Source organism: Anomaloglossus baeobatrachus, chromosome 3 (assembly GCF_048569485.1).
Source record: "Anomaloglossus baeobatrachus isolate aAnoBae1 chromosome 3, aAnoBae1.hap1, whole genome shotgun sequence".
Taxonomy (NCBI): domain Eukaryota; kingdom Metazoa; phylum Chordata; class Amphibia; order Anura; family Aromobatidae; genus Anomaloglossus; species Anomaloglossus baeobatrachus.
In genome coordinates, this window is record NC_134355.1 from 575673969 (window position 1) to 575695864 (window position 21896).

The 21896-nt window shown below is 51.1% G+C and overlaps 1 protein-coding gene across 1 annotated transcript in view; it reads right to left on the bottom strand.

Moving 5' to 3' along the window:
* Positions 1-21896, bottom strand: part of UBXN7 (UBX domain protein 7) — a 67736-nt gene that overhangs the window by 15902 nt on the left and 29938 nt on the right. The window contains exons 6-8 of the mRNA XM_075340960.1: positions 7367-7513; positions 765-855; positions 528-655 (exon numbers count right to left, since the gene is read on the bottom strand). Coding sequence (XP_075197075.1) covers positions 528-655; positions 765-855; positions 7367-7513 — 366 coding nt within the window. The remainder of the gene's footprint in view (positions 1-527; positions 656-764; positions 856-7366; positions 7514-21896) is intronic.

Genomic DNA, 21896 nt, shown 5'->3' on the forward strand with positions numbered 1-21896 from the left:
GGGCCAGAAGTGACGCATGCACAAATGAGATTTCGGCTTGTCATTCCACTGAGAATTCCATCAGTGCACGCACCGCCTCCGGGCGACATTTCTTTAAGGCCAGCACCGCCGACGGTTTCTGGATGCTCCTCCTGCCGGACAATGCCCGCATCAAGCATCTGGGACACCTGCTGCACCTCCCGCAGCATCGCCCTACTCCACCACCCTCCGTGCCTCTGGGACAGCGCGCCACCACCGTTGTCACTTCCCTCTGGTAAAACAGCACAGTATTATAAGACAGACCCCATATTTGTTTTCCTTTTTCTTTAAATTTGGGGTGTCTTATAATCTGGTACGTCTAATAAAACAAAAAGTATGGTATATCCTGCAGTTATGGCTTGTCTCAGTTCCAAGGTGGCTCTACGCTGTGATCCAGAGAGGGGTCCTAAATGAGGCTACTCTCTTACATCCACAGATCCCCAAAAGATGTCTAGAGAAAAAAAGAAAAGAAATCTGGTGTAAAAAGGAAGAAGCTTTTTTATACTTACAGAACGTAATCGTTTCTTGGGAGGGCTGCTGGAAAGTCCATCAAGCTGACCGTGCTCCGCCAAAAATCCCATAACTTGTTCCAAAAAGGAATTAGCATCTAACTTGTGCCATTCAACCATCTTTTGGCCTTTGGAATAGAAAGGGGTGACAAAAAAAAAAAAAAATTATCAACATAGTCAGTGAAAGATTAGAAGGAAGAAATCAAGAATAAGGGCAAGCTTAACATGGTCAATCACCTGTACGAGGGTCCAATATGGAAACATACGGGAAGTCAGATAACTTGTAAAACTGTATGTATCTCTGACCTTCTTCACTGTCATGGTAAACCTGTAAAAACACAACAAAGTGATGACTTGTGGGTAACAGCATGGCTAAATTGGATTGCTTGAAAAGTCCATTAACCGCTTTCTGTAAAGAAAAGTATGGTCAAGTTAGGCACAAAGAAGGGAATTTTGTTTACTTACCGTAAATTCCTTTTCTTCTAGCTCCAATTGGGAGACCCAGACAATTGGGTGTATAGCTATGCCTCCGGAGGCCACACAAAGTATTACACTAAAAGTGTAAAGCCCCTCCCCTTCTGCCTATACACCCCCTGTGCTCACGGGCTCCTCAGTTTTGGTGCAAAAGCAAGAAGGAGGAAAAAATTATAATTGGTTTAAAGTAAATTCAATCCGAAGGAATATCGGAGAACTGAAACCATTCAACATGAACAACATGTGTACACAAAAAACAGGGGCGGGTGCTGGGTCTCCCAATTGGAGCTAGAAGAAAAGGAATTTACGGTAAGTAAACAAAATTCCCTTCTTTGTCGCTCCATTGGGAGACCCAGACAATTGGGACGTCCAAAAGCAGTCCCTGGGTGGGTAAATAATACCTCATAATAGAGCCGCAACCGGCTCCGTCCTACAGGTGGGCAACCGCCGCCTGAAGGACTCGCCTACCTAGGCTGGCATCTGCCGAAGCATAGGTATGCACCTGATAGTGTTTCGTGAAAGTGTGCAGGCTCGACCAGGTAGCCGCCTGACACACCTGCTGAGCCGTAGCCTGGTGCCGCAAAGCCCAGGACGCTCCCACGGCCCTGGTAGAATGGGCCTTCAGCCCTGAGGGAACCGGAAGCCCGGAGGAACGATAAGCCTCGAGAATTGGTTCCTTGATCCACCGAGCCAGGGTTGATTTGGAAGCTTGTGTCCCTTTACGCTGGCCAGCGACAAGGACAAAGAGTGCATCCGAGCGGCGCAGGGGCGCCGTACGAGAAATGTAGAATCTGAGTGCTCTCACCAGATCTAACAAGTGCAAATCCTTTTCACATTGGTGAACTGGATGAGGACAAAAAGAGGGTAAGGAGATATCCTGATTGAGATGAAAGGGGGATACCACCTTAGGGAGAAATTCCGGAACCGGACGCAGAACCACCTTGTCCTGGTGAAACACCAGGAAGGGGGCTTTGCATGACAGCGCTGCTAGCTCAGACACTCTCCGAAGTGATGTGACTGCCACTAGGAAGACCACCTTCTGTGAAAGGCGCGAGAGAGAGATATCCCTCATTGGCTCGAACGGTGGTTTCTGAAGAACCATCAGCACCCTGTTCAGATCCCAGGGTTCTAACGGACGCCTGTAAGGAGGTACGATGTGACAAACCCCCTGCAGGAACGTGCGTACCTGTGGAAGTCTGGCTAGGCGCTTCTGAAAAAAGACAGAGCGCAGAGACTTGTCCCTTAAGGGAGCCTAGTGACAAACCCTTTTCTAATCCGGATTGAAGAAAGGACAGAAAAGTGGGCAAGGTAAACGGCCAGGGAGAAACGCCCTGAGCAGAGCACCACGACAGGAAAATTTTCCACGTCCTGTGGTAGATCTTGGCGGACGTTGGTTTCCTAGCCTGTCTCATGGTGGCAATGACCTCTTGAGATAATCCTGAAGACGCTAGGATCCAGGACTCAATGGCCACACAGTCAGGTTCAGGGCCGCAGAATTCAGATGGAAAAACGGCCCTTGAGACAGCAAGTCTGGTCGGTCTGGGAGTGCCCACGGTTGGCCGACCGTGAGATGCCACAGATCCGGGTACCACGGCCTCCTCGGCCAGTCTGGAGCGTCGAGGATGGCGCGACGGCAGTCGGCCCTGATCTTGCGTAACACTCTGGGCAACAGTGCCAGAGGAGGAAACACATAAGGGAGTTGAAACTGCGACCAATCCTGAACTAAGGCGTCTGCCGCCAGAGCTCTGTGATCTTGAGACCGTGCCATGAACGTCGGGACCTTGTTGTTGTGCCGGGACGCCATTAGGTCGACGTCCGTAATGCCCCAGCGGCAACAGATCTCCTGAAACACGTCCGGGTGAAGGGACCATTCCCCTGCGTCCATGCCCTGGCGACTGAGAAAATCTGCTTCCCAGTTTTCTACGCCCGGGATGTGAACTGCGGATATGGTGGAGGCTGTGGCTTCCACCCATAGCAGAATCCGCCGGACCTCCTGGAAGGCTTGCCGACTGCGTGTCCCGCCTTGGTGGTTGATGTATGCCACCGCTGTGGAGTTGTCCGACTGAATTCGGATCTGTTTGCCTTCCAGCCACGGCTGGAACGCCTTTAGGGCAAGATACACTGCCCTTATCTCCAGAACATTGATCTGAAGGGAGGACTCTGTCTGAGTCCAAGTCCCCTGAGCCCTGTGGTGGAGAAAGACCGCTCCCCACCCTGACAGGCTCGCGTCCGTCGTGACCACAGCCCAGGATGGGGGCAGGAAGGATTTCCCCTTCGACAGAGAAGTGGGAAGAAGCCACCACTGAAGGGAAGCTTTGGCTGCCCGAGAAAGGGAGACGTTCCTGTCGAGGGACGTCGACTTCCTGTCCCATTTGCGGAGAATGTCCCATTGAAGTGGGCGCAGATGAAACTGCGCAAAAGGAACTGCCTCCATTGCTGCCACCATCTTCCCTAGGAAGTGCATGAGGCGCCTCAGGGGGTGTGACTGACCATGAAGGAGAGATTGCACCCCTGTCTGTAGTGAACGCTGTTTGTTCAGCGGAAGCTTCACTATCGCTGAGAGAGTATGAAACTCCATGCCAAGATATGTCAGTGATTGGGCCGGTGTCAGATTTGACTTTGGAAAATTGATGATCCACCCGAAACTCTGGAGAGTTTCCAGAGCAATGTTCAGGCTGTGTTGGCATGCCCCTTGAGAGGGTGCCTTGACAAGTAGATCGTCTAAGTAAGGGATCACCGAGTGTCCCTGAGAGTGTAGGATTGCCACCACTGTTGCCATGACCTTGGTGAAGACCCGTGGGGCTGTTGCCAGGCCAAAAGGTAGTGCCACGAACTGAAGGTGTTCGTCCCCTATGGCGAAGCGCAGGAAGCGCTGATGCTCTGGCGCAATCGGTACGTGGAGATAAGCATCTTTGATGTCTATTGATGCCAGGAAATCTCCTTGGGACATGGAGGCGATGACGGAGCGAAGCGATTCCATCCGGAACCGCCTGGTTTTCACATGCTTGTTGAGCAGCTTTAGGTCCAGAACGGGACGGAAGGATCCGTCCTTTTTTGGCACCACGAACAAGTTGGAGTAAAAACCGTGACCCCGTTGCTGAAGAGGAACCGGGATCACCACTCTTTCCGCCTTCAGGGTGCCCACCGCCTGCATAAGAGCCTCGGCTCTGTCGGGGGGTGGAGATGTTCTGAAGAAACGAGTCGGAGGACGAGAGTTGAACTCTATCCTGTAACCGTGAGATAGAATGTCTCTCACCCATCGGTCTTTTACTTGTGGCAGCCAGGTGTCGCAAAAGCGGGAGAGCCTGCCACCGACCGAGGATGCGGTTTGAAGAGGCCGAAAGTCATGAGGAGGCCGCTTTGGGAGCGGTGCCTCCGGCGGTCTTTTTAGGACGTGACTTAGACCGCCATGCATCTGAGTTCCTCTGATCTTTCTGAGGCCTTTTGGACGAGGAAAATTGAGATCTGCCCGAGGTCCGAAAGGACCGAAACCTCGATTGTACCTTCCGTGGTTGAGGTCTGTTTGGTTTGGACTGGGGTAAGGATGAATCCTTTCCCTTGGATTGTTTAATGATTTCATCCAATCGCTCACCAAACAAGCGGTCGCCAGCCAATGGCAAACCGGTTAAGAACTTTTTGGAAGCAGAGTCTGCCTTCCATTCACGTAGCCACATGGCCCTGCGGAGTACCACCGAGTTGGCGGATGCCACCGCCGTACGGCTCGCAGAGTCCAGGATAGCATTAATGGCGTAGGACGCAAACGCCGACGCCTGATTGGTTAAGGCCACCACTTGTGGGGCAGATGTACGTGTTACCGCATGAATCTGCGCCTGACAAGCTGAGATAGCTTGGAGTGCCCATACGGCAGCGAATGCTGGAGCAAAAGACGCGCCTATAGCTTCATAGATGGATTTTAACCATAGTTCCATCTGTCTGTCAGTGGCATCTTTGAGTGAAGCCCCGTCTTCCACTGCAACTATGGATCTAGCCGCCAGTCTGGAGATTGGAGGATCCACCTTAGGACACTGAGTCCAGCCCTTGACAACCTCGGGGGGGGAAGGGATAACGTGTGTCCTTAAGGCGCTTGGAAAAACGCTTGTCTGGACAGTCTCGGTTTTTCTGGATTGCCTCTCTGAAGTCAGAGTGATCCAGAAACATATTTAATGTACGCTTTGGAAACCTGAAACGGAATTTCTCCTGAGAAGCAGGACTCCTCAATTGGAGGAGCTGGGGGAGAAATATCCAACACCTGATTGATGGTCGCTATAAGGTCATTCACTACTGCGTCACCTTCAGGTGTATCTAGGTTGAGAGCGGCTTCAGTATCAGAATCCTGATCTGATACCTCCGCTTCATCCTCCAGAGAGTCCCCCTGCTGGGACCCTGAACAGTGTGATGAAGTGGAGGGAATTTCCCAGCGACCCCGCTTGGGCGGCCTGGGACTGCGGTCCGTGTCAGAGACCTCACCCTGGGACCTGTGGGTTACCCCCGGGGCACATTGCTGTTCCAATTGAGGGGGACCAGCGGTCAAGGATTGGATAGAGCCCGGGGCCTGAATCACCGGTCTGGACTGCAAAGCTTCCAGTATTTTAGCAGACCATTTATCCATAGTCTCAGACAGTTTGTCAGCAAAGGCTGCAAACTCCGTCCCTGTCACCTGGACAGTGGTAGCAGGTGGATCCACCTGGGCCACCTGTAGCAGAGGCTCCGGCTGAGTAAGTGCCACAGGGGCCGAGCATTGCACACAATGAGGGTCAGTGGACCCTGCCGGTAGTACAGCTGTACATGAGGTACAGGTTGCAAAGTACGCCTGTGCTTTGGCACCCTTGCTTTTTGCAGATGACATGTTGTCTCCTCTGAGAACAACCAGGAGAGTATATAGCCAAAAATCAACAGAGCGACCGTACAGTGCAATGTATAGCATATATATATATATATATATATATATATATATATATATATATATATATATATATATATATATATATATATATATATATATACACATACACTTCGGTACTCAGTGGGGCCAGCACCACAGGTGCTGCTTACCGACCGCTCAGAGCGGTTGTGTGGTCACCAGATTCCCTGCCTGGGTCTCCCTGTGTTGCCTCTCCTCTCCAGCGTCTGAATCGCTGACAGGAATGGCTGCCGGCGTTCTGTGGGGAGGAGGAGACCGTGGGCGTGCCCAAGAAAAGTGCGGGAATCCAGTGCCCCACTGTACTGAGTGAGGAGGGAGGAGGATACTAATGTATGCTCCAGCCCTCCGCTGACGATCCGTGCAGCGTCCCGCCCCTCCCCTGACTGGCAGGCCTGTGGGCGGGAAAGAATGACACTAGGCCGCAGAAGCCGGGGACTAAAGTTATAAGCGCGGCCGGCAATAAGCGCGGCCGCGCGGTAGTCCCCCGGCGCACTAACACCTCCAGCAGTGCTGGAAAGTGTCTGGCACTAACGCTCCATGTCCGGCGCACTAACACACCCAGCAGAGCTGGAAAGTGTCTGGCACAAACGCTCCATGTCCGGCGCACTAACACACCCAGCAGAGCTGGAAAGTGTCTGGCACAAGCGCTCCATGCCCGGCGCACTAACACACCCAGCAGTGCTGTAATGTGTATGGGACCAGCGCTCCATGCGCGGTCCCCACGGGGACACAGAGTACCTCATAGTAGCAGGGCTTTGTCCCTGATGATATCCAGCTCCTATCCTGCAGATTCCCAGGGGCTGCGGAGGGAGCACGGTCCCAGTGCCTGGAGACCGATCCGGATCCCACTTCACCCAGAGCCCATTAAGGGATGGGGAAGGAAAACAGCATGTGGCTCCTGCCTGTGTACCCGCAATGGGCACCTCAACCTTAACAACACCGCCGACAAAGTGGGGTGAGAAGGGAGCATGCTGGGGGCCCTGTTATGGGCCCTCTTTTCTTCCATCCGACCTAGTCAGCAGCTGCTGCTGACCAAGCTGTGGAGCTATGCGTGGATGTCTGCCTCCTTCGCACAAAGCATAAAAACTGAGGAGCCCGTGAGCACGGGGGGTGTATAGGCAGAAGGGGAGGGGCTTTACACTTTTAGTGTAATACTTTGTGTGGCCTCCGGAGGCATAGCTATACACCCAATTGTCTGGGTCTCCCAATGGAGCGACAAAGAAACTCCTTTTAAAAAAACAAAACTAAAAACATGACTTTGCCTATCAGTCGAATTTCATACAAACAAGTAAATATTCACTTTTATTTTTTTTCTCAATGGATGTAAAATAAAATGTTAATTGGTATAAGTCACAGGAACCATTATTTCATAAAGTAAAAAACTACAGTTGATCTTTTTTGTGTGTCTGGAAAGCTTTATTAATGTCGTGTAGAAGAAACTTACCTGCCAAAAAATAAAATGTTCCCTTATTAATGACTTCACAGAATCATTGCTCCATATGTCTCGGTTTAAGCACTGACAAGCGAAATCCTGCACATTCTGGATATTGATCATAAGCCACTTGTTCTTCAGCTGCCCACACTCCTTCGCCTGCACACAAAAAATATATGCATTATAATAAGCTGACTCCGGATGAATGTACGCAGCAGAAATATAGTGATCGGGACTCAGCTGCTGAGCCAATTTAGCATGCTTGGTTTATGGCCCACTTAATCTTTAACCACTTAGCATCTCATAATGGACTTATTAGTCAGGGACTTCAGAGTGGCATAGAAGCAGAGCCCATCCCACAGATCAGATGATATCTGCCTCTAAAAGGTACCGTCACACATAACGAGATCGCTAGCGAGATCGCAGCTGAGTCACGGTTGCAGTAGCGATCCAGTTAGCTCCAGTTAGCGATCTTGTTTTGTGTGACACCTACCAGTGATCAGGCCCCTGCTGTGAGATCTCTAGTCGTTGCAAAATGGTCCAGGCCACTTTCTTCAAAAGGTGATGTCCTGCTGGGCAGGACACATCGCTGTGTTTGACACTGTGTGACAGGGTCACAGTGACTGCTGAGATCGTTATACAGGTCGCTACTGCGACCTGTATTGTTCCTGCATCGCTGGTAAGATCTGACTGTGTGACATCTCACCTGCGATCTCCCAGCGACTTACCAGCGATCCCTATCAGGTCGCATTGTTTTCGGGATCACTGGTAAGTCGTTGTGTGTGACTGGGCCTTAACAGCAGCAAATGGGGCGCTATCCAATCGCTGCTAACTTCTTAAGGCCTAAAGGTGGTGTCACACATAGTGACGCAGCAGCGATCACGACCAGTGATCTGACCTTATCAGGATCGCTGCTGCGTTGTTACATGGTCGCTGGTGAGCTGTCAAACAGGCAGATCTCACCAGCGACCAGTGACCAGCCCCCAGCCACACGTGGAAGCGTAACTAAGGTAAATATCGGGTAACCAAGGAAAGCACTTCTCTTGGTTACCCGATAATTACCTTAGTTACTAGCGTCCGCCGCTCTCACGCTGCCAGTGCCGGCTCCCTGTTCCCTGCACTCCTAGCCAGAGTACACATTGGGTTAATTACCCGATGTGTACTCCAGCTACGTATGCAGGGAGACGCCACTGGCAGCGTAAGAGCGGCGGTGCTAGTAACTAATGTAAATATGGGGTAACCAAGGAAAGGGCTTCTTGGTTACCCGATGTTTACTGTGGTTACAGCTTACCGCAGGCTGCCAGATGCCGGCTCCCTGCTCGCTTCAGTTCGTCGCTCTCTCGCTGTCACACACAGCGATGTGTGCTTCACAGCGGGAGAGCAACGCCCAAAAAATGAAGCAGGACATTCAGCAACGACCGGCGACCTCACAGCAGGGGCCAGGTCGTTGCTGGACGTCGCTGCTACGTCACAGAAAATGGTGATTTAGCAGCGACGTCGTTGTCGTCGTCACTATGTGCGACACGACCTTAAGACACACGGCATGAAAATCGGAGAGAGTGGAATGCAATAAAACATCGCATTCCACCCAGACCAATATTAGCCTGTGTCTGCACCCATGAGCGATTCTTTTCTCAGCCCTAATCGAACCGAGAAAACAATCGCAGCATGCAGTGGGTGTAATGCGATCCTTGTTTCTCTCTCACCCATTCATGTCTATGGGGCGAGAGAAAAATGTTACTGCACTCGCAGTACACTGGTGTACTGCGAGTGCAGGGCGAAAATGGCAATAGCCGGCAACGGAGGAGAGAGCGAGATAAATCCCTCCCTCCACTCCACAGCGCCGGCACGAGCCTCCTCAGAGCCCCCCCCTCCCCATCCGCAGCTGTGGTCCACATGATCGGACCTCAGTCGCAGTGACACTCGGCTCCCGCTGTGCTGCCAGCATGAGCCGAGTGTCATGCGAGGATCGCAGTAGTCCCCGTGTGGCCCCGGCCTAAATACTGCTGTCAATTGCAGTGATCTGGGCTGGATGTTCATTCAGGCGGCCATCGGCTTCCACACCATAGGGCCGCAGAGGTTCCTGTGTTATCTGCTGTATAAATAGGTGTTATGTGTCATTGTATTCTGGCCATTTTTGTGATAAGATTGCTGAAAAAATCAGAACGTATAGACCCCAATACACATCAGGCTAGTGTAGGCTGAATCTGCTGATATCAATGTGTTCAAACACCGGTTTAATGTGTGTGGACGCCCCGGCTGACTGACACTTGGGGGAGATGTTGAACATGCATATCCAATTTCAGACTCCCCATGAGATAAGCCACTGGTCGACGTATCATAGAGAGCACAAAAGTGCTGGGCCAAACGAGCACCGCTGCGTATGGGAGAGTCAGCTGTGATGGCTGTTGGCTTGTACGATCGTCCGACAGCCATACAGTGTGTATTGCCGGCCTCTGGGATAATATATACAAGTATGGACAATTGACCTATCACATTTACTTTCTGGGGAATTACTTACAAGATGGTTTGGGTCAAGGTTAATTTATGCCTTTTAAAAAATAATGTTTTGCATGAATCTCACTCATCTAGAATCTACAACAGCTAAATAGGAAAGTGCAGCCAAAGAGGAGGAGAGCGACTCACATTTTAGGCTTACAGGATGCAGAACACTGCGCTCCGGCATTGACGTTAAGGGGTCTTCTCTGGATTTCTTCTCTTACTACATTACTTCTCCTTTTAAGGGGTTCTGAAATCAGAAAAATAACATGTGTAATAGCAGAACTGCCTATGCTATTATCATGTTTTTTATTCTATTTCAGCACTCCTTAAAAGATTCCCTAGAGCCTGGCACCTTCCCGCCCTTACTCACGCCCTAATAACATTACATTGCCCTGTATGTGACATACACCAGGAAAGACCTCCAACGAATGCCATACAGCATCTATGGGGTCCAACATAAAGGGGAGAAACCTTACCCAGCATGATATATCTTTATATCTGTATGAACAGTGTGGTCCATTATTCCATACTTTTCCTTTGAGGTATACTTATGTCTACCAGAAAAAATGTCATACTTTTGGTCTCCATTGGGCAAACAAAACACTATCACTTAGCATGAATTGGCGAGTGCTGTCATACCAATCGCCCTAGGCGGACACAGAGAAACAAAGTGAACAGGGCCTCTCTTGTTCTACAATAATAAAGCAATAAGAAACTGTTCCCATCACAGTAAGGCTATGTGCACACGTTGTATATTTTCATGCGATTACACAGCGCTTTGCACTGCAGCGTAAATGCATGCATTCTGCGTCCCCAGCAAAGTTTATGTGACGTGCAAATTCTAAGAAGCAACGTCACATATTTTGTGTGCTTTGGATGCTGCTCCCACTCTGTCTATAGGGAGAAAAAGGATCCAGAACACTTGAATTCTGCATCAATTCGGCAGTCACAATATATGCGTTTTGAAACGCACGTCCTGCCAAATCGCTGCAGAATTTTCTACATGTACACTATGCAATGTGCGCACATAGCCTAAAGATGTGGTGATCTTTCACCATAGGTTTGCTAATAGATTCAGGTGTACAAAAAAGCCCCAAAAAATAAATTGATCTTTACTCACCCTACCTGGGTCCAGCAATGTTACTGCTGCTTTTTCAGTCTCTGGCTGCAGCGATGTCACCTCCATAGCGCTGCAGCTAATCACTGATCTCAGCGACTCAGCATAAGGCTCTGAGCTCAACACTTGGCTGTAGAGTGATTAATGCGCCACGATCCCTGCAGCCGAGCAACAATGACAGGTGCAGCGGTGGAGACACAGTGCTAGACCAGTAAGGCTAAGTAAAGATCAGTGAGTTAAGGTAATTTTTTTTAACCCCTAAGGTGAAAAGTTTGGTGAAAGTGGACAATCCCTTGAAAGATTAGAGCATAGCAAGTCAGCATGGGCTGTTACATTTATTTTTGCAGTATAGAATTTTGCCACACACTGCACTTCAATAAAAAGGGTATTCAGGATAAATATATACTATCCATTTAAAGAGTTTGACTCCCCCAGAACTCGCTGTTTAAAATAACGATACAATCCTAAAAAGGACCTACTCCTTATAAAAGTCACACGTAGTAGAGATTTACAGTTTTAGTGGGGACCAAAAAAAAAAAACTGTTTAACTACATGTGCAAATGAGGGCATGGCAGGTCTCCCACCCCCCAAATCACCATGCCGTGCACCTCCTCCCAGCCTGATTAACAACATTTGTTTGCGCAGCAAGAACACTGCTTGAATTGAACCCCCATCACTGCACATCTGCAATCACACAGCAGCAGCCAAGCGAGTGCGCAGTGTCAGTGCAGGTGCCCTCTTATCCTTCTCTGTCTTTATAGGCCTTCCCTTACTTTGTGATCCTGCATATAGCGAGCTGCTGATATACAGGAGAGCACACTCGTACTGACACACTGTGCACGTGGCTCTTCCGCTCCTGCAGCGACAGTGCGGACATGCAGGGTCTGGTGTTTTATTCAGACAAAGCTAGCGCTTTCAATCAAGCTAATTGGAAGTGTGTGGCTAGTAATCCAGGGGGCAGAACAGTGCACTGAACCCGTGGCCAAGTACACCAATGAACCCTCATTTGCATATGAAATGAGGATTTTCGGTACTCACTGTAAACTATTTCTTGGAGCCTTCATTAAGAGACACAGGAAACTAGGAGTGTATGCTGACACTATGCAAAAAAGGTTAGCTCCTCCCCAGGAGTATTCCCCCACCCTCTGGTACGGAGATAACTAGTTAGTGAGAAAGCAGTAAGAGAGCCAACAGTATGTTAAAGTTAACAGTTAACGGCACAACATATAACAATTGAACACAAGGGCAGGTACTTTGTGCCCCAACGAAGGCTACCTAAATCTTCTTTATCGCTTCATTGGGGGATACAGGAAACCATGCGTTGTCCAAAAGCAGTCTGAAGGGTGGGCACAGGATAGTACCCTCAAATCTGGTCCCAGGCCACTGTGGTCTGCAGGACCTTTCTATCGAGGCTTGAATTCAATGAGGCGTAGGTGTGAACCCTATAGAATTTTGTGAATGTATGAATGGAAGAGAAGGTAGCAGCCACACTGCCCAAGTGGAGTGAGCCGTATCCCTGAGTGATGGCGTGTTATGTCCTTCATTTGGTAAGCTTGCACAAGGGTAGAGCGGATCTGGAAGTCCTCTACAATGACCAGCCGAGATCGCGGGAGGGAGTCCATTTGCCTGAAAGATGCCGTACTCCCGATGTAAAGACAGAGTGTTCTCACAAGGTCCAGCTTATGGATTGACCATTCCAGAGGGTGATAAGGAGACAGAATGAAGGGAGTACAATGTCCTCGTTAGGATGAAACAAAGAGCCCACCTTAGGGAGAAAGGATGGCATAGGTTGCAAAAACCGGCTTGTCCTTGTGGAACAACAAATAATGAGACTGGCAATAGAGAGCCACAAGGCACCCTTGCAGGAAAGGAAATAGAGAGGAACTTCTAGAAGAGATTTAAAAGGAGAGCTCTGAAGGACATCCAGAATAAGATTAAGGTCCCCAGGTTCCCTGGAGGATGGTAAGGTGGTGCAGAATGTGCAACTCCATGGAGAAATTACCTGACCAGGGAATGAGACGCCAGTCTTTTCTGAAAGAGAATGGAGAGTACTGAGACCTCTCCCTTGAGGCAGCAGAGAGCCAGGCCAGAATCAAGATCTGAAAGCAGGGAGATCAGAAAAGCAGGTAAAGAAAAAATCCTGGTGGCTGTCTGATTGGACTACAGCAGAAGGTGGCCTTCACTGTGCAATCATATATGCGAGAAGAGGAAGGCTTACTTGCCTTGATTATGGTCTGATCAGAATGATCAGAGGTCTCAAAACTGCGGCTTCTACAGCCATGCTGTTAAATTGAGCAACTGAATTATGGTGGAAAAGCGGATTCTGCTAAAGAAAGTCTGGCAGGTCTGGGAATCTCCACAAGATGTCAGAGAAAATGGACTAGCTCTGTGTACCAATGTCTTCTGGGCCATTCCGGGGCACGAGTATGACAATCACTCCTTCTGCCTTCATCTCCTTGATCAGCCTGGGAATCAGTGGAAGAGAGATATGGGAGAGAGAACTGGGTCCAGGAGATTGCCAGGGCGTTTGACTCGATTGTGAGATCTGGACACGAACTGGGAAACCTTGTGGTTCCATCTGGACGTCATCAGGTCGACATCGGGAGTCCTCCATCTGAGGCAGATCTGTTGGAAGACCGTTGAGTTTAAAGAACATTCGCATTTGGTGAGGCCTTTGGTGGCCCAGTTATTCACTTTGGGAATGTGAACCACCGAGATTGCTGGTACATTCGGTTTGGCCCAAGAAAAGATTTGAGACTCTTCTGCAATCGCTGCTCTGCTTCAGGTTCCTCCTTGCTGGTTGATGTAGGCCACAGCCGTAGCACTGTCGGATTGTACATGGATCGGACAGTTGAACAGAATGTCATGCCAGGGAATAAAAGCCAGGAAAATTGCTGCGCGTTCCAGAACGTTGATAGGAAGAGACAATTCCTGGACATTCCACCCTACCTGTACTATAAAAGTCCGGGAAGATTGTTCCCCAGCTGAGGAGGTTGGCATCCGTCATTCTAATCTTCAAGTGAATCAGTAAAAACAATCTTCTGTGGAGAACGAAGGGATAGCACCTCCACCATTCCAGGTCCTTCTTGATCCAGGATGCCTACTAAGCATAGAAGCTCATCAGGCGCCATGGAGGCCAACACAGAGTGGAGTGACTCCATCATGGAAGAATGGAGGCAAACGCGCCTGTTCAATAATTTGAGGTCTAGGATGAGAGATTGAGTCATCCCTTTTTGGAACGACAAACAGATTTGAATAAAAGCCCTTCCGAGGCGGAAAGGAGATGAGTTTTGATGGTCCTGAAGAAACCAAAGATTAGAGGGATCCTTTGGGGGATTGGATTTGAACAAGTGAGAGTGAGGGTTTGTGGAAAATGCTATTTGGTAGCCGTAGAAGATGACATCTCAGACCAGATCATCGTTCACTACACCAAGCCCAGTGGCGTAGCTACTGCTTTTGCCGCCCGGGGCGGTCGTCAAATTTGCCGCCCCCCTCCGTTGGCCGTTGATAATCCAGAAATTTTCAAAAATTTGGAAAACCATCAAAATATTTATTTTTCATGGAACTACAAATCAAAGATTTAATTGTAGACTGCTATTAGTCCTAGACTTTCACCTTTTTACACACACATGTAGGCCTATTATAAACACACACAGCTCTGCTGCATACATACAGACACACACAGCTCTGCTGCATACAGACACACACAACTGTGCTGCATACAGACACACAAAACTCTGTTTCATACATACAGACACAGCTCTGCTGCATACAGACAGACACACACAGCTCTACTGCATTTATACAGACACACAGCTCTACTGCATACAAACAAAACTCTGCAGCATACATACAGACACAAAACTCTGCAGCATACATACATATATATACATGTACATACAGGCACACACAACTCTGTAGCTGCTGCATACATACAGACACACACAACTCTGTAGCTGCTGCATACATGCATACAGACAACTCTGCTACATACAGACACACACAACTCTGCTGCACATATAGACACACACGCGGCTTTTGGGGGCCCGCACACACGGCTGCTGCAGAGCTGAGCCCGCACCAAGCACAGGGCAGATGTAGAGGAGCTGAGCCCGCACCAAGCACAGGGCAGATGTAGCCGAGCTGAGCCCGCACCAGACACAGGGCAGATGTAGCCGAGCTGAGCCCGCACCAGACACAGGGCAGATGTAGCCGAGCTGAGCCCGCACCAGACACAGGGCAGATGTAGCCGAGCTGAGCCCGCACCAGACACAGGGCAGATGTAGCCGAGCTGAGCCCGCACCAGACACAGGGCAGATGTAGCCGAGCTGAGCCCGCACCAGACACAGGGCAGATGTAGCCGAGCTGAGCCCGCACCAAGCACAGGGCAGATGTAGCCGAGCTGAGCCCGCACCAGACACAGGGCAGATGTAGCCGAGCTGAGCCCGCATCAGACACAGGGCAGATGTAGCCGAGCTGAGCCCGCACCAGACACAGGGCAGATGTAGCCGAGCTGAGCCCGCACCAGACACAGGGCAGATGTAGCCGAGCTGAGCCCGCACCAGACACAGGGCAGATGTAGCCGAGCTGAGCCCGCACCAGACACAGGGCAGATGTAGCAGAGCTGAGCCCACACCAAGCACAGGGCAGATGTAGCAGAGCTGTGCCTGCACCAAGCACAGGGCAGATGTAGCAGAGCTGTGCCCACACCAAGCACAGGGCAGATGTAGCAGAGCTGTGCCCGCACCAAGCACAGGGCAGATGTAGCAGAGCTGTGCCCGCACCAAGCACAGGGCAGATGTAGCAGAGCTGTGCCCGCACCAAGCACAGGGCAGATGTAGCAGAGCTGTGCCCGCACCAAGCACAGGGCAGATGTAGCAGAGCTGTGCCCACACCAAGTACAGGGCAGATGTAGCAGAGCTGAGCCTACACCAAGCACAGGGCAGATATAGCAGAGCTGAGCCTACACCAACACACACGGCTCCTGGGGGCCCGAACACGCAGCTACCGAGGTGGGGAAAGCCCATGCAGCTCACTGGGGCCCATAAACCGGGTCGCTGGGAGGGAGTATACAGGTCGAGGGGGGGAGGAGGGTAGCACTTACTGCTCGGACACGGATGAGAGGGGGCCCACACAGCGCCGGAGGCCAGCGCTCTGCTGGGGGTTGCTGGCTGGCACTATCTCTCTGGGACAGAGCAGGACGCCGGGTGGTAGCTCCGCCCACAGATGAAGCTCAATCCAGCAGGGCACTGTGGTATGCGTGCCTTAAAGAGACAGCAGCCACAGTTTTCTGCTGAGGACTCCGGTCCCCGGAACTCGGGGGCAGCAGAACTGAAGGCGAATGGCCAAAATGCCGCCCCCCTGACACGTGCCGCCCGGGGCGGACCGCCCCCTCCGCCCCCCCTTTGCTACGCCACTGACCAAGCCACACATCCTGGAACAGGACAAGATGAGCATCCAGTCAGAGGGTGAGGGTGTCCCATTATGCAGAAGAAAATCTGCTAGATCTAGAAATCTTGTACTGGTCCCCACGAGGGCGCCAGGAAGAAACCAGCTTGAAGCAGGGTCTTCTTTATTTTTGGCATATCGCAGACTTGGATGCCAAGTCTGTGTTCCATGCCTTCAGCCATAAGACTCTGCAGATCATGGCAAGGTTTCCTGCTGCAAGACCTCAACAAACTGTTAGGAGGTATTTTCCTGCATGGACCATCTTGTCCGAGAGGTCTGCCAGTTTGGAGGCGAGTGCACCAGACAGCATGCCCAGAGAAGGAGCTTAGCCAAGTTGGAAATCGCCTTTGATGCCCAAATTGAGGCGAAGACTGAGCAGAGGGCAGATCCTGTTGCCTCTAAAGCAGATTTCATTAGAGTGTCTGTCTGAGGGTTCCTTGAGTGAGGTCCCATGAGAGAGGTAGGATAGCGTTAGTGGAGAGTCAGGGGATCTAATGAGGGGAACTCTGCCCATCTTTGGAGAAGATCAGGTGTGAAAGGGTACAGATCCTCCAAGTGTTTAAGTCTTTGGAAGCATTTTGCTGGATGTTTCCATTCCTTTGGAAAAAGTCAGTTGAATTCTTCGTGGTAGACAAACCACTCACTAAGGCCTTTTCAACTTTTTGAAGGGCACGGACTGACTGTATTGAGTCAGTTCCTCATCCTTTACATTGAGCGTTTGAGGAAATGGCTATGATCAGGCTATCCACTGGACAGGGAACCCAGGAGAGTTGGCAAAAGTGATTGGATGGAAAGCAGGGGGCGTGTCCCACCGCAGGCCACAATGAAGCCGGGGACTAAATTTGGTGAGCTGGGCTGCAGGAGGGGACCAAGGCAGCAGGCATGGCACGGTTAGGACAAAAAAAAAAAAAAAAAAGGGGGCGGGGGAATCGGCGGGAGTGCAGGACATATTAGGAGGCTATTCCCACTAGAATTATGAAGGGAAAGCCATATCGCCCAAAGAAGGTGCCTGTCCTGAAGGACCCGTAATCCATATTGGCAGAAATCTGAGGAAGACAATCTTCAAGTGTCCAGCACGATTTCTGTCAGGTGACTGAAAGGTGCTGGCTGGTTTCATCTTCCCTCCCTGCACGTCAGGTTCTGGGAGACGAGCATGCAAGGAAATGGTGGTCCCTCTGTGCGCATGCACCAAACTCATGATATGTTGTAGAGGGAGGGAGAAAGAAGGAACCTGCCAGACAGACTCAAGAGACAACAGTAGTGACACAACCCCATACTCTTGGTTTCTTAGGTGGGATGACCGTCACACAACTGCACTCTGTTGTCCAATTACAAGCTGGATCTGAAAAATAAAGGGAAATTATTCATAACACATAACAAATACAAACCTATGGTGGAAACAAGGTTTAGTGCAGCCCCGTGTCTGCTTCTTACGGACACTAAGCTTCAACTGATTATTTCCGTACAAGTTGGTGAGTGTATATTAACCATTTTTTGCATAATGGCCACCTCCTAGTGGCGACAGCATACACCCATGCATGGTCTCCTGTGTCCCCAATGAAGCAAGAAAAAAACGTTTTTTAAAAAAACCTAAAAAAGAGAATTGTTTACTTACCGTAAATTCTTTTTCTTATAGTTCCGACATGGGAGACCCAAACCATGGGGTGTATAGCTTCTGCCTCCGGAGGACACACAAAGTACTACACTCAAACGTGTAGCTCCTCCCTCCGGGCTATATACACCCCCTGGATGACAATCTACCCAGTTCAGTGCAAAAGCTGAAGGAGGACATCCACCCATAAGTAGAGATAGAGTAAAACTCGGCAAGACCAGAACTCTGTCTACTAACAACAGCCGGTGAAACACACGGAACAAAAAACTGCCAACAGGCAACAGGGAGGGTGCTGGGTCTCCCATGTCGGAACTATAAGAAAAAGAATTTACGGTAAGTAAACAAAATTCTCTTTTTCTTTATCGTTCCTTATGGGAGACCCAAACCATGGGATGTTCCAAAGCAGTCCATGGGTGGGAAATAAACCAAACTGAGAAGTAGGCAAAACATAACTTCACAAATGGGCGACAGCCGCCTGAAGAATGCGTCTGCCCAAACTCGCATCTGCCGAAGCATGAGCATGCACTTGGTAGTGCTTCGAAAAAGTGTGCAGACTGGACCACGTGGCAGCCTGACACACCTGCTGAGCCGTAGCCTGGTGCCTGAAAGCCCAGGAGGCACCGACAGCTCTGGTCGAGTGCGCCTTAATCCCTGGCGGAGGAGGCACCTGAGAACACTGGTAGGCATCGGTGATAGCCGACCTGATCCAACGAGCTAGGGTCGGTTTAGAAGCAGCGAGACCCTTGCGCTGACCAGTGGTTAGCACAAAAAGTGATGTGCACCGCCTAAAAACGGCGGTGCGTGACACATAGATTCGGAGCGCCCGCACCAAATCTAAGGAGTGCAACGCCTTCTCAAAACGATGCACAGGGGCCGGACATAGAGAAGGCAATGAAATGTCCTGGTTAAGGTGGAAAGGAGACACCACCTTAGGGAGAAAGTCCGGAGTCGGACGAAGAACCACCTTGTCCTGGTGAAACACCAAAAAGGGAGATTCCGAAGAGAGCGCAGCCAAATCAGAAACTCTCCTGAGAGAAGTTATGGCTACTAGAAAAACAACTTTCTGTGAAAGTCTAAACAAAGGAACCTCCCTGAGAGGCTCAAAGGGGGGTTTCTGTAAGGCCGTGAGGACCAGATTAAGGTCCCAGGGATCCAAGGGCCGCCGGTAAGGAGGAATGATGTGAGATGCGTCCTGCATGAAGGTGCGCACCTGAGCCAGTCGGGCGATACGCCGCTGGAACAAAACCGACAAAGCCGACACCTGTCCCTTGAGGGAATTGAGGGACAGACCTAGCTGTAGACCGGACTGTAGAAAAGACAGGATGGTCGGCAAGGAGAACGGCCAAGGAGCGTGGTCGGAAGAGCGACACCAGGACAGGAAAATCCTCCAAGTCCTGTGGTAAATCTTGGCCGAGGAAGACTTCCGAGCCTGAGTCATGGTGGAGATGACCTCAGAGGGAATGCCTGAAGCCGTCAGGATCCAGGACTCAAGAGCCACGCCGTCAATCTGAGAGCCGCAGAAGTCTGGCGGAAGAACGGACCTTGAGAAAGAAGGTCTGGGCGGTCCGGGAGATGCCACGGCACCTCTACGGACAGACGGAGCAGGTCTGGGTACCAAGCTCGCCTGGGCCAGTCCGGAGCAATGAGTATGACTCGACGGCCCTCCATTCTGATCTTGCGCAGAACCCTGGGCAAGAGCGCTAGAGGGGGAAACACATAGGCCAGACGGAACTGAGACCAATCTTGAACCAGTGCGTCTGCTGCGAAGGCTTGAGGATCGTGGGAGCGAGCCACGTAAACCGGAACCTTGTTGTTGTGCCGGGATGCCATTAGATCCACTTCCGGAGTGCCCCACTTGCGGCAGATTGATCTGAACACTGACGGATGCAGGGCCCACTCGCCGCTGTCCACGGTTTGACGGCTGAGATAATCGGCCTCCCAGTTTTCCACGCCTGGGATGTGGACTGCAGATATGGTGGACTTGGAGTCCTCCGTCCACTGGAGGATTCGTTGAACCTCCAACATCGTCAGACGGCTGTGAGTCCCCCCCTGGTGATTGATGTAGGCAACCGCTGTCGCGTTGTCCGACTGAACCCGAATGTGCCTGCCCGCCAACAGGTGGTGAAAGGCTAGGAGAGCTAGAAACACAGCTCTGATCTCCAGCACATTGATCGAGAGGGCTGATTCGGACGGAGTCCAAGTGCCCTGTGCTCGGTGATTGAGAAATACTGCTCCCCAACCGGAGAGGCTGGCATCCGTGGTGAGGATCACCCAGGATGGAGTCAGGAAGGAGCGTCCCTGTGACAGAGAGAGGGGCCGAAGCCACCACTGAAGGGAGCTCCTGGCCTGTGATGACAGAGCCACCAGCCTGTGCAAGGAAGAGATCCGCTTGTCCCAACAGCGGAGAATGTCCAGCTGCAGGGGACGCAGATGGAACTGGGCAATGGGAACCACTTCTATTGACGCCACCATCTGACCCAGCACCTGCATGAGGTGTCTGATGGAATGACGGCGGTGCCTCAGCAGGGAGCGTACCGCCAGACGAAGGGACTGCTGTTTGACTAAGGGCAACTTGACAAGTGCCGGCAGAGTCTCGAATTGCATCCCTAGGTACATAAGTACCTGGGTCGGGGTCAGAGTGGACTTGGGCAGGTTGACAAGCCACCCGAACTGAACTAGCGTGGCGAGAGTGAGAGAGACACTCCGCTGGCAGTCTACACTGGATGAGGCCTTGACTAGAAGGTCGTCCAGGTAAGGAATCACTGCCAACCCCTGGAGGTGCAGGACCGCAACCACTGCTGCCATGACCTTGGTGAACACTCGAGGGGCCGTGGCTAAGCCGAAGGAGAGAGCCACGAATTGGAAATCTTCCTCTCCGATTGCAAAGCGTAGCCAACGCTGGTGTGAGACCGCAATAGGCACATGCAGATAGGCATCTCTGATGTCGATGGATGCCAGAAAATCTCCTTGGGTCATTGAGGCAATGACCGATCTCAGAGATTCCATGCGAAAGTGCCGCACCTGAACATGCTTGTTGAGGAGCTTGAGATCCAGGATGGGCCGGAAGGAACCGTCCTTCTTGGGGACTAGAAAGAGGTTTGAGTAGAAACCGCTGAACCGTTCCCGGGCGGGAACCGGAACAATTACCCCGTTGGCCTGCAGGGATGCCACGGCCTGAGAGAAGGCGGCGGCTTTGGAGCAGGGGGGTGTGGACAGAAAAAATCTGTTTGGCGGGCTGGAAGAAAATTCTATCCTGTAGCCGTGGGAGATGATATCCCGCACCCACTGATCGGCGACGTGTTGCAACCACACGTCGCCAAAGTGGGAGAGCCTGCCACAGACCAAGGACGTTGCTGGCGCAGCCAGATAGTCAAGAGGAGGCTGCCTTAGTGGCAGCGGCTCCTCCGGTCTTTTGAGGACGCGGCTTTGCGCGCCAGTTTGATTTACGATCCTTGGCTGTGGTAGTGGACGAGGTCGAGGGCTTAGAGGATGACCAGTTAGAGGAACGAAAGGAACGAAACCTCGATTGGATCCTGCCCTGGACAGGTTTCCTGGCTTTAGTTTGTGGCAAGGAAGTGCTCTTCCCGCCAGTAGCTTCCTTAATTATGTCATCCAGCTGTTCCCCAAACAGCCGGGACCCAGCAAAAGGGAGACTCGCAAGGTACTTCTTAGAGGAAGCGTCTGCTTTCCACTCTCGAAGCCACAAGATCCTGCGGATCGCGAGGGAGTTAGCGGAGGCCACCGCCGTGCGGTGAGAAGCCTCCAGGATGGCAGACATGGCGTAGGATGCAAAAGCCGAAGCTTGAGAAGTTAAGGCATCCATCTCAGGAATAGAGTCCCTGGTAAGGGAATGTATCTCCTCC